The sequence below is a fragment of the Lissotriton vulgaris genome, chromosome 3_1, assembly GCF_964263255.1.
Source record: "Lissotriton vulgaris chromosome 3_1, aLisVul1.2, whole genome shotgun sequence".
NCBI classification, from domain to species: Eukaryota; Metazoa; Chordata; class Amphibia; order Caudata; family Salamandridae; genus Lissotriton; species Lissotriton vulgaris.
This window is the reverse complement of record NC_141689.1, coordinates 1,350,719,493-1,350,738,726: the sequence shown is the minus strand read 5'-3', so window position 1 is coordinate 1,350,738,726 and position 19,234 is coordinate 1,350,719,493. Positions and strand designations below refer to the sequence as shown.

The window sequence follows — 19,234 nt, the reverse complement described above, 5'->3', positions numbered from 1 at the left end:
ATGTATGGTAATATAATATTACTTTACTAAATTCACACAAAAAAAACATAGATTAAAGTGATGTTAGGTGAAAACTTCAGTGACAACCTAGAATTTTGATCTCAGAAAACCATTGAAATTCACCAGTAATAATTATCGCTAGTAATTCCTTGGTATTTATTCAAATCTTCCAGCTTGCATAGTACCCGTATTTTCCCCATTGTTAAAATGGAGGCCTTCTTTAGAGAGGTCTCAGATTTACTGAGAAATCCTGGATGAGAAAGTGCATTCATTCAGGCAGCAGTCTGGTCAATGTACGAGGTCCCACATTAGAGGAAGTCTTTTTTTAAAAACTTTTTTATTTATTGAGAGTGTAAACCATCCAGCATCAGAAAATCAGTACAAAGACATCAAGATCCCAGCACAGTACAATCTCGGAAAGCAACAGTACAATGTGATCACAGTGAATGTGCGTACTACTTCTAGTTTACTAATAACACAGCAGGACGGCTGGATTACCTGTTGGAGCACCCGACCTACTTATAAAAATTGTGAAACAAGGAAGAACATCTACTTTAAATCTTTTGGGCTGTGCACCTCTCCCACACTAATACATTTCATATACGTCTACCGCCCTGGAGCAGGTTGCACGCCAACGATTAAAATATGCAATATGATGAGATATCAAAATCTACAGAGGAAAGAGCAAGTACCCTAGCGTTTGGGTCTAATTAAACAAAACGGATCTACGCATTAATAAATGAAGATATATCCCAAAAAAGCACAGGTCGCAGCAAAGACCAATGTGTCAGACAGCTTCTATACTTATCAAAAAGACCAATAAATCAAAAACTTCATGCTAATACTCTCATAAAATATAACAGATTACTCAGAATTCCCTGTGGACTTAGGATAGCGCTCAAACCATCCCTGTGCAAAAATTCCAAATCCTTCCTAGAAAAATGGAATGCGAATCTTAATAAGTCCAGTTTGGACCTGATATTACTCATTGTGGAAGAGTTATCAAATATACTTATTGAATTGGAGGGAGACATTAAAGATATTGAAAAAGAACTAGAGGATACAGTGTCACCTGAAGAGTGGTCAAAAACCCTAGTAGACATTAAGACTCAATTGGATAAACACACTCGCGAAGTCAATGAAAGAAAAATGCGGACATTTAGGCGTGATACTTTAGATTACAAACTTGGAGAAGTTTACACCTGGGCGGACGTCTACGCCCAGAGACGTAGAAACAGACCATATAACCAACAAACAGATACTTCATCCTCAGGAAGTGAATCATCAAACCGTCACCCAACACAACCAACTGATGGAACAACTACATCAAAAAAATCAACCAGAGACAAAGATATAACAACTGCCAGAGAAAACACTCCAACTACATCTGAGCCATTTTTAGAGGAGGGCCAGAACAAAAAAGAAGACCCAGGAGGGGTCAAAGAAAAAGAGAAAAATCCCCCCAACACCAGAAGTACAATTCAGAAGAAAGACAACAAAAAACGGAACACCTAGTTATTAACATCTCGGTACCCCGTTGACACAACACGAATTATCCATACTACAAAAAGGAACTTCTTTTATTCCCACAGCTAAAACCAATCTTTTAGAATTGGAAATTAGCACATACAAACTTACACGGAAACTAAGGTTACGCCACTTTTTCGAAAACATTTTGCCTCCTAAAATAGATATGAAACCAGCTAATGGGGTTACGACCACCAAGCTCATATATACCTCCATGTAGTCACAAATGTATTGACACGTTCGAAACACTCGTTAAACTGGATTTAGCTAAACTCAATTTCAACAAGAAAATTAGGTCTAACTTAACTAGAAAAGACCAAGATACATTAAGAAACATCGCTAACAACAAAGGAATCAAATGCATTAAGGCCGACAAAGGCGGCGCTTTAGTTGTTCTGAATACTCAAATGTACCAAACCAAGATACTTGAACACATAGGACACTCAGAAACCTATATGTGATTAGAAAGCAACCCAACAATGGCCATCAAGAATACTCTAAAAGAGATCTTAATGAAGGCACAGGAAATGGACACCATTGATGAGAGAACTCTCAAATACCTATTGGTTGAACATCCGAAAAGTCCCTCAATACAAATGACCCCAAAGATACACAAAAGTCTAGAAGATCCCCCTTTCAGACCCATAGTCTCAACTAGGTGTTCCCTACATGAACCAGTAGGAAAATTCCTAGACAAACATTTACAACCCTTTGTGCAAATGATAAGAAGCTACACAAAAGATACCACCGATTTCTTATTGAAACTGTCAGAGATCACAATACAAGAAAATGAACAACTTATCATGTGTACAGCAGACGTTAAATCGTTATACACATCAATTCCACATGGTGGGGGAATAGAGGCCATTGAAAAAACTATTGTCAACAGCAAGATAGAAACACAAATGCAACAATTTCTTATGGAGTTAATGATATTCACATTATATCATAGCTACTTTGAACATGAAAAGGTATGGTATAGGCAACGATCTGGAATGTGTATGGGCAATTGCACAGCGCCCACGGTTGCAAATCTGTATGTGAAAGAATTTGAGGTCACACACATCTACAGCAATACCATCTGGACCAATAACCTAAAAATGTATGTAAGATACATAGATGACTTATTTTTCATCTGGAAAAACACCAAAGAAAGCCTCATTACTGCGTTAACTGAACTTAACACCAAAGATGATAGGATCGATTTAACATGGTCGATAGAAGATGACACTATCACATTTCTGGATGTTTCCATTTCAAAAACACCTACAGGATTTGAAACAGATATTTTTCGCAAAACAACTGACCGCAATAACACATTACATTTCACCAGTTTTCATCAGGGAGCCTTAGAAAATCATCTCCCATATTCTCAAATGCTAAGGGCCAAACAAATTACCTCAAATAGAGAGTTAAGCAAAATACGTATCAAAGAAATGGGCAATAGATTCACAGAACGAGGATACCCTCATGAAATCATTCAAAAAGCTGAAGAAAGAGTATCCAAAATCACCAGAGAACAAGCGTTGAAAAGGTCAACAAAACCTCAAGACAACAAGATGGTCCTGATATTAAAAGTTTCAACAGCAAGCTCTACATACAGGAAAATCATTTTGAGACACTGGGCAATCCTTACATCCGAAACTGAATTTAATAACATTTTCAGTCAACCCCCAATCTTTGCATACACACGAAGCAATAATATCAAGGAAATTTTATCAAAAGAAACTTCTACTCAAGTAAAGACAAGAGGGACCCTTCCATGCATGAATTGCAACAGTTGCAATAACGTCATTAAAGGCAATTCCATCACACACCCCATGAAAGGTCAGACAATCAAACTCCACGTGAATGCCACATTCGACTCATCGAACCTAATATACCTACTCAAATGCCCTTGTGGGAAAATATACATTGGGAAAACGGAAAGGAAAATAAAGACACGCCTTAATGAGCAAAAATCTAACTTACGCACCGAAAACATGAAGTCTAACATTGCGGTGCATTTTTTGGAACAAAAACATAACATTGCTCAATTGAAATTTCTAGTACTTGAAATTATGGAAAAATGCGAGGGAAGAGACAATAATAGAACCCTGCTCCAACGTGAAATAACTTGGATATATCGTCTTCAAGCAATGAAACCTTATGGGCTCAATGACCGGACGGAATTTAGCTGCTTCATCTAGCCATATATATGGTTTTTTTGACTAACTGCACCTTTGCTGCCAACTGTTTAAACTGTTTAAACTTTTACTGTTTTGATTAACATTCGTTAATTATATAGTTATGTTCACACTTCACGTTAACCTGCTACACCACACTCCAAGATGGCACCCGACTACGAGAGTCCGTTTTTGATTTTTATGACACTAGTAGCGAACATAGTTCATCACGTGATCTGTATCACATGATGTATATCCACATTTCCGGGATCACGAACACACACTACCAGATTCCTTAGAATACTGCGGATCACGCCGATTACCGGGCCACCAACTGTTTAAAAAACGCGACGCGTTTCTCAAGTAAGTAGCATTACGCTAACCTCCGGTATAATCGCGCATTGAGGGAACAGCTTCACGCTGATGATCTCGTTATTATTTTACTTTATGACTGAACCACTCTCCACGCCAGAGTTCCTGTAAGTATGTTACTTACTATACTTACCATTTCTTCATGATCTTTAGGCTCAAAAAACCACGTCGCCTCCACTTTTTTGCGGTTTGCGTTTTTTTAAACAAATAAAGCACATGGTTTACACCCATCACGGTTTTGCATGCAGCAGGCAAATATGATACACTGACTCTTATACATGTATATTGGATTGAATAGCTTAAGTTTATCAGTTATAAGGGACATTTTGTTTATTTTTGCTTATAGTGCTCCTGGACAAAGGGCTATGGAGCCTGAAATGCATCGGAGCGTCTAAGAATGAATTTTTAATATGAATACAAAAGGAAATGTTTAAGAAAATAAGAATGAACCAGATATGAATTGAATATCTAAGTAAACATGTTGAAATAAATGAACATTGTATATCAATCAACTTGGAGTCTTTATCTTAGAACCGATGGAGTGCCCACATACAGGGATGCGCTCACAGTGAATGTGCGTACTACTTCTAGATCACCGCATTTCCCACATTTAACAAAGATTGTAGTGGAAAGGATTAGTCAGGAAGTAAACATTATTTCCAGGACTAGAAAGAATATACCAACAGCAGATATCTGCACCAAAACTCCTTACAGTGCGTGAAGCAAATTAAGTTCCCAATAAACAAATCATTAGAACCTAACTCTAGAAACAAACCCTCCCCCCCAGATCACATACATAGAAATGTTGTAGACTGTGTGATATGTCACTTTATCAAACTTCTCTGAGTGTCAGGGGATTACTCTACGTGCAGCTTGAGAGTGTCCAATTACTGTACTACGATTTCAGCACCAGCCTGGTCTAATGGAGTTCCTAGAAGAAGTCTTATACCGTATCTTTGATAGTTGTCTCTCTGTGCAGTCTCTGACGCAACTCAAATGCTTAGATTACACAATTCAATGAGGTCACCCAGTATGCCACTGCGCTCCAGACTTCTTCAATGCCAAAGGCACAGACTCTTGTACACATTCTAACCAGCGCAGACAACTGTTGCCTTTCACAAATTGTGCTTCTGGTATTCCTGCACCACAAAGATATACTTCACTCCTTCTGGTAAATTAGATGCATGGATCTGCCAATGACAATAATTGACATCTGCAATTCTGTGATGTTCATAATAAATGAAGAGGTACTTTCTGGTTTAAGAGCTTCTTCAGACTTCCAATGTCATATTTATAGTGAACAACCCATTCCACTGCTGTATCATTAGTCAGTTAGGGTTACCACATCCCCAATGGATGGAGAGGAGAAGCTGGCACAGACGATCAGCAAATATGCAAACTTTCCACAAACCTACTTGCTCCACTCTTCCAGCTTGCACCACTTATATCACCTTGTACTTGAGACACATACATTTCAATCAGGGTTGTTTATCATTTTTTTGATTTTATAGTCAATGGGCCATATGTATCATTCCAAATTGCGATCGCAATTGGGCTCAGTGGTATGAATGAAAGAAAAACTGCCCGCAAAATAAGGAATCGCAACATTTGCAATTCCCTATTTTGAGATTGCATTTAAGGAATCGCACATTTCTATTCCTTAAATGCAAGGTAAGAAGCACAGAAAAAGTGCAATTTGGCCTTAGGGAATAGCAAATTACCACCAACTTGAAGTTGGTGGTTGTTAGAACTGGGGGTCTCTGGTTGGCAGAGGTAGGTACCACTGTCCAAATAGGGGCCCTTGCTTTCAGTCAGGGTAAGGAGGAAACACTCTTTAGATAACCTCTGCTCACCCCCTTGGTAGCTTGGCACAATCAGTCAGGCTGATCCAAAAGCAATGTGTAAAGTATTTGTACCAACACTCACAGTAACACAGTGAAAACACTACAAACTGACTCCACAACAGTTTAGAAAAATAAAGGTATTTAATCTAACTACACAAGACCAAAACAACAAAAATCCAACATACACAGTTCAAGAATATGGTTGTGAAAGAGTTCTTAAAGTTGCGATAAAAATAATCCACAGTTGCGTGAAAAGTTCACAGTTGCGTCATGTTTAGCCAACAGTACCTTTAAGTGCGACAAAGTTCCAAAGCAGAAGCCGGTGCAGTGGAAAACATGTGATGCGTTGCTTCTGAGACCATGGGGAGGCGCTGGCGACAGTCCTGCTGCAGCAGCGGGCGTGTGGCGAAGAATCCGGTCTTTATGGGAAGGAAGGCGATGATTCTGGTGCCTAGGTTCTGTAGGAAGCTTGTTCTCGCAAAGGCAAAATGCGATGATCTGTGGGGGCTGCGACGATCTCCGGGGCGACGATGCGTGATCCAGCGGCGAACTTCCTCTCGCAGCTCCTCGATGCGATGGCTCTGCAACGATGTTCGCAGCGTCGTGATGCGGTCCGCAAACAGGCAGTGCGGCGATCTCACCCAGCGATGACAAGCTCTGCGACGATGCTCGCAGCAATGGTGATCTTCCCGCAAACGAAGGATGCGGCGTCTCTGATAGCGGCAACAGGCGCTGCAACGATCTCGGCCTTCGTAGCGGCGGGAATTTCCTTGCGATGTCGGGGATAGCAAAGTCTCTCAAATCTTGGCTTCCAGCTTCCCAGCACAAGTACAACTTCCAGAGGCACCACAACTGGCCCAAGCACTCTAGGAAGGACAGAGCTCTCTCAGTAGAGCTCAGGGAAGTTGGGGGTGAAGTCCTTTTGTTCCTGGAACTTCGAAACAGGGAGCCAGCTCACAACAGGCCCTTGGAGATTCCTTCAAGTAAGGGGACAAAGCAACATCAAAGTCCTTCCCCTCTCCTAGGCAGAAAAGCAACTCCAGGTCAGTCCAGCATCACACAACAGGGCAGTACTTCTTCTTCAGTCTTCCAGCTTTCTCCTTGGCAGAGGTTCCTTTATGTTTCCAGGATGATCTAATTTTCTGTTGTCAGGGGTCCTTTACTTATACCCCTAAAAGTCTTTGTTCCCTTTGTGCAGGAGGGCTCTGAGCCCGGTCTGAACCAGTTCTGGTTGTTCCTTGAGCACTTTGTTTTCCTGGCTTCTCCTTTCCTTTCAGAGTGAGGGGCAGGGTCGTCAGCTGCCCAGCAGGAGGTGGAGCCAGCATTGTGGAAGGCAGGCACAGCCCTATTCAGGCCCAGGTGCTATCTCCTCCCACCATCCCACCACTCAAGATGCAAATGCAGTCATTCAGCCTAGGGCTGACTCGGCCAGCCTCCTCGGCAATTCCCAGCCCCTGTCGCTCTCAAACCAGACAGTCAATTCACAAACAGGCCAAGGCACACAGAAAGGTCAGACAAGAGAACAGCAACTTTCTAAAAGTGCTGTTCTCAAACACAGGATTTAAAAACAACCATTCCTAAAAGATGTGTTATTTAATTCTGAGTACAGGGATACCAGAATTTTATGTCCTATCTTGTTCCTATGGGAAGATATGCTGGTAGCCACTGTAGCCAGCATCCCCCATGATAGCCTATGGAGCAATATAGCCTTGCAGCAGTGAAAAACTAAAATGGCTGTAATTCACTATCTGTACGGGGGCCGAGGAGCCCCCTTACAAGACATTTGCCAGGCATCTACGTGGGCCTCGCTGCACACGTTCGCAAGACACTACTGCCTGGACAGTCAAGTCCGGAGGGATGGCTTCTTTGGCCGTTCCGTCCTCCAGGACTTTCTGGTGTGAAATTGGTTTGCAGACCCACCACCAGGGTTGGTATTGCTGGGGTATCTATTTTAAGGTAAGGAATCTATCACTAACGTGTCTCTTTCAGATGCACAAGTTACTACTTGTGAAACGATATATCTGTAAGAGACATTAATTAGTGATAGATTCCTTACCGACCTCCCCATCCTCCCCGTTCTGCGAACCGATATCTAGGGTTAAGGTCATCCCCTTTCAGGGCCCTAGTTTCATGGCACCAGTGTTGGTTCTATCATGGCCCTGCGTATCTGGCGCGGAAAAGCTGTGCATCAGAACTGACGTCAGCGCGCATGGGCGGCGTCTAAGTACTCCGACGACGGACGCGGAGCCGCAGACGACGCCTACCGACGCGCAGGGGTATTGCTACGCAAAAATTTCCGGATCCAGTCTGACGCCTGGGGATATTCTAAGGTAAGGAATCTACCACTAACGTGTCTCTTTCAGATTGCCTGTGCAGTTTCTTTCTGAGACAGTCGTGTCTCAGTGGTCCCTACAATAAGAGACCTGGCCAACACTCTTCAAAACAACTTAAAAAGAAGGAAATGTGCTTGAAACAAAATTCAAGGTCTTTGGAATTTAAAATTTCACTTCAATAAGCAAACATTTATGTGTTTTCCCTTTTCGCTTATTAAACATAAAGTTTTTACCTCTTTCCCTTTACCATAATTGGTAATTCCCTAAAGCTGACACTCCGTTGCATCTCTCATTCCTGACTTGGTTTGTTACCTACACAATGTTTTAACTAAGCTACTAAGGCGATCCAAGTTTTTGGTGCATTTTTTATTGTTTTACTGGTTATTCATCGTCTTGAGCTTTCATACGACACTGCTAAATAGACGTAGATGTTTTAAAGTATGCCTTAAAAATACATACTGTTGAACGTTGCTTTGCCCTGGGATTTGGTTTGTTTCCGGACGGAAATTAATATTGTCCAAATCTGAATTATCCCCTTGCCACAGTTACTAAATACCCACAATAGAGCTTGCTCAGATCATGTTGATAAGAATATGACTAGGAGAAATTTTATTGGGAAGCTCCTCACTCAGGAAATGATGGTTGAAGGCTCCACAGTACCCCTTATTTTGCGGTGTCTGACGCCTTTTCCCTCTTCTTATAAGGCTGCACCTATCACATCAAATTCAAGGGTCCTTGTTCATGCTTCAGTCAGTCATGGTTTATTCATCTGGGGATGCTTATGTCCCTCATAAAAACTCTTAGTAGGTGTGGGGTTTCCACTTTATTCTTCAATTGTAACTGTTTCAGTTGTTTCCTCACTTTATTTCCTAAGTGTGACTTGAGGATCCCTTCTTGAGTTACCCTTCCTCCTGCAACACATAGATTAACGAGAATGCTGCCCCAGGTCATTGGTCTTCATTTTCCTCTAACGCAGTTTGTGAGCCATTTTACTGTCCATGGACCCAGAAAGGCACTTGTGAGAAGTTGGCCTGATATATGATGTTTCCAATTCTGGAACCACCTTGTATCAGTCCAAACAATCCCTTATGGTGTTTGGTTGTAAGTCAACCTTATAGACAAGCTATCCTAGTGGTAGCATGGACTAAGCAGCCTTAAAGGCTAAACTCAAGAGGTCGTGTTAAGCGAGCTGTTTTACCAATCACAATCCTGTAATATCAAATGAAAGGACACCATACAAGTATATATTATAAAAATATATGTGTTTATTACTAAAATAATCCCCAGTACTCTTTATGAGCAAAGGGGCACAAGCGTTTAAACAAAAACACAGTATAACATATGAAAGTTGCACAATTATGGATGAGGGCGGGTGGCCACTCAAACCATATATTAAGAAAGTGGTATAAGAGATACCAATCGAACAGTGGTTAGGCCTAGGGCCTAGGGAATCGCTGGGAGCAGTCGGGACAAGCAATGCTGAAGTCGGGAAAAGCCCGCGGGATTCTGGTGCAGCGCTTAAAGCACACGCATGCACCAATGCAAAGTCAATGGTGCGTAAAAGTTACACAAATAGAGTTTAAGGATACTTCCGCTGAACCTAGAAGGACAAAACTTTAGACACAGACCCTAGAGGTGTGTACCAGTGTGAGAACACTGGCGTTGCTGAGTTACCTCACCCACAGGAAGCGGGTGCATAGGGTTGAAGTTGCGTCGGGTTTCGTCACGCAGGTTGTTGGTGCTTGAAGCTGAAGATGCTGCAGGCGATGTGAAGGAGAAGTGTCCGGTGTGATCCAAGGGTGTATTAGAGTCGTAAAGTACCTGAAAGCAGAGGGACAGAGTCTGGGTCACTCAGCAGTGACCAGGGTGGAACCAGGACGGAACCAGGCAATGTCGGGCGCAATCAGGTGGTTGTCGAGGAGCTTCTCTCCGCTGCCACGTGGGCTCTGGGACATCTGTGACGTCCAGGAGCGGGTCACGAGCTGTCCCACGCAGGCTCTCACCGTCGGCGCTGTTGGCTTCAAGATCGGAGCAAACAACACTCGGCAAGAGCAATCCACGCAGGACTGGAAGATTGCTTCTCAGTCGGACCAGGAGGGTCAGAGCGGGTGCTCCTTTTCAGAGGAGCGGGTGCAAGTCTGGAGCAACCAGAATCACAAGTCGTATTTCAAGTTTCGTCGGCACAGGGGCCACAAGCCAGCTGGTAAGTGACCGGGCCAACGCGTTGAGCCAAAGAAAGCAGAAGGGCCCCACGCAGCACTCGTCGAGTGTAGAGGGGTGAGCTTCGGTGCAAAAGTGGCTCAGGGCTGGGGCTTCTCAAACCCCGGTGTACAGCTTCGAGGGTCACTCGTGGGCTGCACGGTCAGCATCTCGTGGTCTTTTCAAGATGGCGTGCCCCACGCTTCCGGTCGCCTCCACGGGTCTCAGCTCTCCAGGGACTGTGGATCGGGCTGTAAGAAGGCTGGCAAGCTTGATCTCGTCGATCTCTTTCGCTCGAGTTCCGGCGGGAACTGCAACAAAGCAGATGTCGAGGTGCTGGATGGTGCCTGTTTGCACAGGGTGGTCACTCCTTGACCACAAGGGAGATTCCTCAGTCTTCTACGTCGAGTAGGATGTCGAAGGGTCCGGAGTTTCGTTTCAAATGTTTCATCAGGATAATCTGAGTGCGTTGGCACTTCTCCCATTCTTATACCAATCTAGGGGAATGGATTACCTGCTAGGTCCCCTCCTATGGGTGGGACCCAGGAAGGAGGTGGATACACCCCTTTCCCTTTGATGCAGGCCGCGCTGGGACTGGGGCTGGTGTGCCCCAGAACCGGTTTGGCCGGATTATGCAAGGGGCAGCCTTGTGCTCCCCAGGCAGTGTCTGGTTTCTTTCAAACCTCCCTGCTACAATCCACTATCTCCTGTCTGGGGTGGTGTAACACCTCCCTGCGACAGGAAAGCCTTTGTCCAGGCCTCCTCTGCTGAGTTTCGGTCAGCAGCAGGAGGTCAGACTTGTGTCTGTGGCAGAAGCATCCATTTTGTGGATCTGAGGCTCTTTTAAAAATCAACCGCGTTTCAGCAAAGTAACATGTCTTCTCCCTCTAGAGGGATGGGATGCTATCCCCGTCGACAGGACTGTCGAGGGGATGGTATTCTAAATCGTATGACACCTTACACGACATGTTTTGATAAAGCCAAACCAAAGTTGCTATATAACCGCGAGGATTATAAGGCACTTAATAGTATATGGTATGGCATTATCCCGGAACAGCTTAGGGAGTTGTTCCCGACAGCTGCAGACAGGCTCAGCTCATGCTAGAGCACCATCTCACATTAAACCACGCACTCTGCCTCCAGGATTGATAAGGCCTTCCATAGGAGTGGCTCACAGGTTTATATGTGTCCAGATATAGGTTTAGATATAGGTATAGTGTATCTAAGCAAGTGGTGATTACACCCACTTGCCCCAGATGAGTGATCAGCCATTTGTGTCAATTTAAGAACCAGCCAGGGGTGGCAAAAGCTATGCTGCAGCCCCTGGTAGGCCTTGGTGGCACCTATGCCCTGAGCACCTATAGTGCATGGTACAGGGGCTGACAAGGAGTCCATTTCCAATTGGGGTATGTACCTATAGTACATGTATGTGAAATTAGAGAGAGAGCAGCAGGCTGGGGGTCTGATTAGCAGGCCCAAAGCCTCAGTAAGTCGAAAACCAGTGAAGTAAAAAGCAAAAATTGGGGTGACCATAGGATATCAGACCCTACTCTCCTACAGCACTGCACAGTCAATTTCGGAGCTTGCTTTCCCGCCAACCCTTGTATATAATGGAAAATCATACTTGGCTTTGCATAAACGTCACCATTTCCGTCTACTACCTGTTCATTACGCACAGCTTTCTACTCAGCATTATTCAGTAGTAGGACAATAGTTCATCCTTTTTGCTTTTGGGTCCAAGACATAAGATAGGAAATGTTTCCATTGTTGTGCATGAGTTGACTGACACCTCAAGTGCTATAGGAAGTACACAATGGTGACTGTAAACTAATATCTTTTCTCCAGGTCCCTTACCAAAGACGTTTGATGATTACTGGCGAATGGTGTGGGAACAAAACACTCTAGTTATTGTAATGACAACAAGGTAAGCATATTAGTATTTGCAGTTAACGTTCATTAAATAACTTGCTGGTGATTTTAACAAACATGTTGATTTTTTTCCCTTTACTTCAGAGTTGTAGAAAGAGGTAGGATAAAGTGTGGGCAGTACTGGCCACTTGACTCTGGAAAAAGTCAAGATTTTGGGCACTTTATTGTTAGAAGCATCCATACAGAACTTTTTCAAGATTTCAAACTTACTCAATTAGACGTGTACAATAAACAGGTAAGAAATATTTGTTAATGTGCTTTGTTCTTATTTGTCAACTGCTGTTTTATTATACACCCTTCTCGGAGTCAGTGGTCCCATAGGGGGAAATGTACTGGCAGTGTTTGTTCCCCTATTTCAATTCTTATATCCCACATCACTGCTCACCATGACAGAGATTAAGACAATGGAAAGCTTTAAGAAAATAGGAGCCATTAAATTCTTGCATGCTCTAACTGTTGTTTCTTGTAATGTTTTCTGTGAGTATTGTAGTACATTTATGCATACTTAAGAATGCTTCCTTCTGTAATCTTGAATCTGAAAGAGACTGTTAGTTTTAGATTTCTTACCTTAGAATTCCCCCAGGCGTCAGACTGGATCTGGAGAATGTTTTCTCAGCAGTACCACTGTGCTTCGGTAGGTGGCGTTGGACGACTCTGCATCCGTCTTTGGCATTGCGGTAGAATGGAATGAAACCATGGTGTCTACTTAGACGCCGCCCCTGCGCGCAGACACCAGTTCTTTCTTTTTCTGCGCCAGCCTTGTGCAGATCCGGAGAGAGATGCCCTTTAGTCAGTTTTTTCTCTGCTTTTGTCCAAAAAATGTTTTGAGTCTTCTGACTCCTGGTGTATGAGGGATATCCCATTGACGGACCGGGTTTAAGTTTGCGCGGCCTGTAACCGCCTAATTTTGATTACGGACCCCCACCTCATTTGCCTTTAGTGGTTGGAGCATGACCACAACCCGAAGTCGTGCTCCAACAGCCGAGCTATGAATCTGAAATCTTTGCGGGAGCACTCCCGTAAGTTGTTGGAGGCCCAGCAGTGGGCTCCACGTCGATCGAGGTCCCGGTCAAGAAGGTGGTCTCGGAGCCACCACCATTGTTCATCCTCCAAGTCTTTGAGGTCTTCGGGTAAGTCGAAGCACAAGAAGGCGGCAAAAAAAGCAGTACCGCTTTTCACCCTCTCCCCGTCCGTCAGCTGACGTGGCACGGGACCCACCCCATCATCGCTCTCCAGCGCTGTCATCGGAGACTGTTCCAGGGATGGCTCCGAGCTTCCCTCCTTTTTCTTGGTGCCGAAGCGTCCCCTACCCAGCTTCGAACTTCGAGCTTTCTACGAAGAGCTTCATAGTATCTTTGGACAGCCCGACTCCGCCCGGGTGCTTATCAGGCCCCACGGACTCGGTTGTGGACTCTGGGATTTTGATGTCAGCAGCTTCTGCCCTGGTGCCGGAGGGCCCCCAAGGATCCAGGCCAGGATCCGGATCGATGCTGGTCGACCTCAAGGTACCTTCCCCGGCGCCAAACCCCACGGGATGCCCCAGACTCCAGTCGTGCCCCCGACTGGCGCCGACCGCAGCCTCATCCACGACTTGGACCCTGCAGCGGACCGACGTCGTTCAATGTGGAAACTGGCACCAGAGGGCACGTTTGCGCCACTGTTCATCCCTGGTGTTCCCTTTAGGCATGATTGGTGACCAGAGGAGGGTGAGGAGGACTGGGAGGGATCTGTGGACCCTTCAGCTGACTAACTTGATGAGCCGGACTGGTGTGGGGAAATGGGTGACGCCAGTGGTCTCGATACCTCCCCTGACCTTGGCATGCTTTCTCCCCCTACCGTGGCTGCAGAGGAGGGAGCGCCATATGCAGTGGTGTTGCATAGGGCAGCTGAGGCCTTGGGCCTGGAGCTTCCTACAGTGGCAGTCAGGACTAACTTCCTGACAGAGGTGCTTCAACCGGCGGCAGCTTCTTCTGAACCCCTTCTACCTTTCTTTGAAGCCCTCACGGATGTCCTTCTGGGCACTTGGTCCAAACCCAGCACAGGGGCTCCTGTGGATAGGATAATTGCCTGGCAACACTGTCCGGCCCCAGGCGACCCGCTTTTCCTTTCCCAACACCTGACCCCTTTGAGCTTGGTGGTCCAAGCTTTGTCGTCAAAGGGCGCATTCCCTTCTGCTAGATGGGGAATCCAAGAAGCTGGACCATCTTGGGAAGATGATATTTTCTTCCCCCAGCTTAGCGCTGCGGTCTGTGAAAACTGCATGCCTCTTAGTCCATTATACCAAAACAGTGTGGGCTACTAACGGTCCTGCAAAAAGGTTTTAGAGTAGCAGGTGAGTGGCGCTCAGGCAGGTAACAGAACAGGGTTCTAATACAGTGAAGAACAAAAGCTGATGGTGCTGCCAGGTCAGAGGAAGACCCAAAACCCCTGAATGTGGAATGAGCTAAAAGCCCATAGCCAGACAAACATGTATAAATCCTGGGCACACTTAAAAAAATCAACAGTTGATACAAAACTGAAAATTAGAGTACAGTCGACACCGGAGATTTTCTTTAAGGGTTGTTTATGTCGAAATGTTCATAAGAAAAAAGCAACAACGCCAGCCGACGCGTGTTTTGTCACCAGGTCGCTACCTTTGACTCTTCAGGGCTGTATCAACTGTTGATTTTATAAGTGTGCCCAGGATTTACACACAGTGTGGGCTACTGTTGCCCAAGTGCTGCCATAGTGCCTGGATGAGGCCTGGGCCGTTCTCACCTGGGCTGTAGCAGAGGGTAGAGACGCAGCCAAATTCACAATCAGATGTGGGCTGGAAACCGCCGACTCACTGGGAAGAATGGTTTCCACGTCAGTAGCCCTGAGGCGCAACGCCTGGTTGGGGACGTCTGGTTTCTCTGGGGATGTCCAATCAACCCCTCTGGACATACCCTTTGATGGCTGTCGCCTTTTAGTTGATATGGCAGACTCGGAGCTCGAACGTTTTAACGATTCTCGGACTACGGCCAGGTCCTTGGACCTTGCGACAACCCCTCGCCCAATGCAGTCTGCTTTTTGCCCTTTTTGTGGCTACGGAAGGGGTGCCCGACCATGTTCGGCCCAGTCTAGCGACCGGTTCATGCAAGCTGCCCAGCCTGTTCGTGGCGGTGGCACCCTGCAACCCCACAGGTCTGGGGAACAGCGGGCAGGCCAGTCCACCCATAACCCTCCTGCAGCACCCTCCAAATCTTCCTAGTCTGACCTTTTAGGGCCACCAAAGGATTCACCATCACCTCCCCCACTGGCACACCATCACGTCGGACAGGTAGGTTTTGCAGATAGTCCGAAAGGGCTACTGCCTTTCCTTCAAGACTACCCCTCCCTCCATGCCACTATCCTTCCATCGCATGTCAGAGGATTACTTGACCCTTCTCCGCCAGGAAGCTGCAGCTCTTTTGCCCAAGAGAGCTATTGAAAGGGTCCCTGTGCCAGAAGTAGGTTGTGGTTGCTACTCCCACTATTTTCTGGTACCCAAGATGGACAAAGGCCTGCGTCCTATCTTAGCACCCAGGGCCCTCAACCCCTTCTTCTGAAGGAGAAGTTAAAGATGCTCATGTTGGCTCAGGTCCTGTGTGCCCTCGACCCCAGAGATTGGATGATAGCTTTGGAATTACAGGACAAATATTTCCATATTCTCATCCTGCCAGCCCACTGGCGTTACTTACGGTTCACAGTAGGCCACAATCATTTTCAATTCACTGTGCTCCCATTTGGCCTTACCAGAGTCCCCCGGGTATTCACAAAAGTGATGGCTGTGGTTGCAGCACATCTGCTTAGATCAGGGGTTCCAGTCTTCCACTATCTCGACGATTGGCTGTTAAAGGTGAGATTGCGCCAGGCTGTCGTCTCCACCTCCATACTACGGCAGATCTCTGATGCAGTAGGCTGCTGGCCCTCATGGCCTCCTGCATCCTGCTGGTGGATCATGCCAGGTGGTATATGCGGGCTCTGCAGTGGGACCTGATGTTCCTGTGGGCGCAGCATCAGGGCAATCTTTCTGACATCGTCCAGATCTCGGAAGGGACTGCCTGTCAATTGCAGTGGTGGTTAACGAACCAAGAGTGGGTCAGCGGCACATTCCTCTCCCTTCCCCAACCAGAGCTGGTGACCGATGCGTCACTCCTGCGATGGGGCAGCCACCTGGGAGAGGCGGAGATTAGAGGACTTTGGTCTCCGACAGTCCTGCCTCCACATCAACCTTTTTGAGCTCCGAGCGATTTGTCTGGCACTGAAGGCATTCTTTCCCTATCAAAGGAAGGTTGTAGTGCAGGTGTTCATAGACAACACCACCGCCTTGTGGTACAGCAACAGACAGTGCACCGAGTGACAACTGAAAGCGCGTGTATGGAAGTTCGTAACGTGCAAACAAAAGTAACAGAAGTGTCAACATGCATACCAAAATGGCTACAAGAATCGTGATAAACGGAAAAAGTACTGGTGCAAAATGAGAAAAGAGAAATGTGACTGCACACTTACGAAGGATCGGGCAATTCCGTATCTCCACAAGCTGTAACAGGTTTACACAGTTCAATGAGAACGGGGTGGATAAGTAGAACGTGGGTCACGTGATCGGAAGACTAACCAATGAGCGGAGACGAAAAAAATATATAACACCCGTCAAGTGATCAGGGTATCAGTGCTTCAAGATAGGGAAGTGAAAGAGTGTTGGGGTGAAAAATAAAATATAATGACATGCATGCGGCAATATTGACCAAAGTAAATAAAGTGAACACGAGATATGAGCAGACGAACATAATGGAAAATACACATCATATGGAAAATCTTGATAAGGGCGAACAAAGCAAATAATACAGTATTGGCGGGGACCAGTTTTATTCGAAAGGCAAAGGGTGATCGATCATAGGAAGCAAGAATGTTCTACACGATCATTCATCCCAAGTGGATGAGCAGAGTTAAGTTTTTTGATCCAGTAGAATTCCGCTCTTAATCTTTGTTTCAAGGGATCCATGTCTGGGCGTTGTGGGATAGTCTCAAGAACCGTGACACCACCAATTGCGTTTACGCCCTTGCCGCAAAATATATGTCGGTCAAACAGAACGTAAAATAAAAGTACGGATCACGGAACATAAGAGCAGTATCTGACTTGCGAATGTGAAATCTACCATAGCATGTCATTGGAAAGAAGCCGGGCATCAGATATCCCAACTCAGATTCCCGGTTCTTGAGACTATCCCACAACACCCAGACATGGATCCCTTGAAACAAAGATTAAGAGCGGAATTCTACTGGATCAAAAAACTTAACTCTGCTCATCCACTTAGGATGAATGATCGTGTAGAACATTCTTGCTTCCTATGATCGATCACCCTATCACTGCATTGCCTTTCGAATAACACTGGTCCCCGCCAATACTGTATTATTTGCTTTGTTCTCCCTTATCAAGATTTTCCATGTGATGTGTATTTTCCATTATGTTCGTCTGCTCATATCTCGTGTTCACTTTATTTACTTTGGTCAATATTGCCGCATGCATGTCATTTCATTTTATTTTTCACCCCGACACTTTCACTTCCCTATTTTGAAGCACTGATACCCTGATCACGTGACAGGTGTTATATATTTTTTTCGTCTCCGCTCATTGGTTAGTCTTCCGATCACGTGACCCTCGTTCTACTTATCCACACCGTTCTCATTGAACTGTGTAAACCTGTTACAGCTTGTGGAGATACGGCGTTGCCCGATCCTTCGTAAGTGTGCAGTCACATTTCTCTTTTCTCATTTTGCACCAGTACTTTTTCCGTTTATCACGATTCTTGTAGCCATTTGGTATGCATGTTGACACTTCTGTTACTTTTGTTTGCACTTTAGGAACTTCTATACATGCGCTTTCAGTTGTCACTCGGTGCACTCTTTGATATGGATTTTGCCCATGAACAACACTGACGGCATGTTCCTTAGACACTCTGTTGGGTTACGAAAGGTAGCATGTTCGGCACTATTTATCATTTTGTATAAACGCATATGTTGTCGGAGTAACTAATTTGGTCCTGTCTTACCCATTGTTTTCAGACCCCTGACGAAGGGTCATGGTTTTCTGACCCGAAATGCATTGGGTGGACGTAAAATCATGAGGAATCTCAAAATTGCGACATAAGATTATTATTATGCACGCAAGGAATCACTGTTTATAATTCGTCTTTCACAATGAATTGAAGTTTCCACGAACTTGAATCGAAATAAATTGAACTTTGAGAAGAAACCTACGTGTTTCATTGTTTATTGAGCGCATAGTCATGAGGGTAAGTGATCCTACCCACAACACTCAACACTTTGTTTAAAGGCACGGTCTGACTACGTGCGACGACTAGAGCGCCCTCACGAACTATCTAGAAGTACAGTCAAACTTGTTGATCATCAACAGCGAGTGCACAGGGATAATACATTTTCACAGCAACAGACAGGGCAGGGTGGGGTCGTGGACCCTATGTCAAGAGACTCTTCACCTTTGGACATGGTTGGAACATCAGGGCATGTCACTGGTGGTTTAACACCTGACAGCTTCTCTGAACGCCAGGGTGGACAAGCTCAGCCGTCAGTGCATGATGGATAAGGAATGGAGTCTTCACTGTGAGGTGGTGCAAGGTCTCTTTCAGCAATGGGGAGAGCCTTGGTTAGATCTGTTCGTCGCCAAAGAGAACACGCAGTGTCAACTGTATTGCTTGTTGGGATTTCCAAAGCAACGCTTTTTTCGCAAGTGGAACTGCGGCCTCCAGTACGCCTTTCTGCCTGTACCACTTCTGCCCAGAGTGCTGAAGAAGATCAAGCGTGTCCGGTCCCAAGTCATTCTTGTGGCTCCGGATTTGGAACG

The 19,234-nt window shown here is 45.3% G+C and overlaps 1 protein-coding gene across 3 annotated transcripts in view; it reads left to right on the top strand.

The window, feature by feature from the left end:
* LOC147727877 (tyrosine-protein phosphatase non-receptor type 9-like) overlaps positions 1-19,234 on the top strand; it is a 1,887,882-nt gene that overhangs the window by 1,648,118 nt on the left and 220,530 nt on the right. For all 3 annotated transcript variants that reach the window (XM_086961826.1, XM_086961825.1, XM_086961827.1), the window contains 2 exons: positions 12,286-12,364; positions 12,454-12,604. In XM_086961826.1, coding sequence (XP_086817952.1) covers positions 12,286-12,364; positions 12,454-12,604 — 230 coding nt within the window. The remainder of the gene's footprint in view (positions 1-12,285; positions 12,365-12,453; positions 12,605-19,234) is intronic.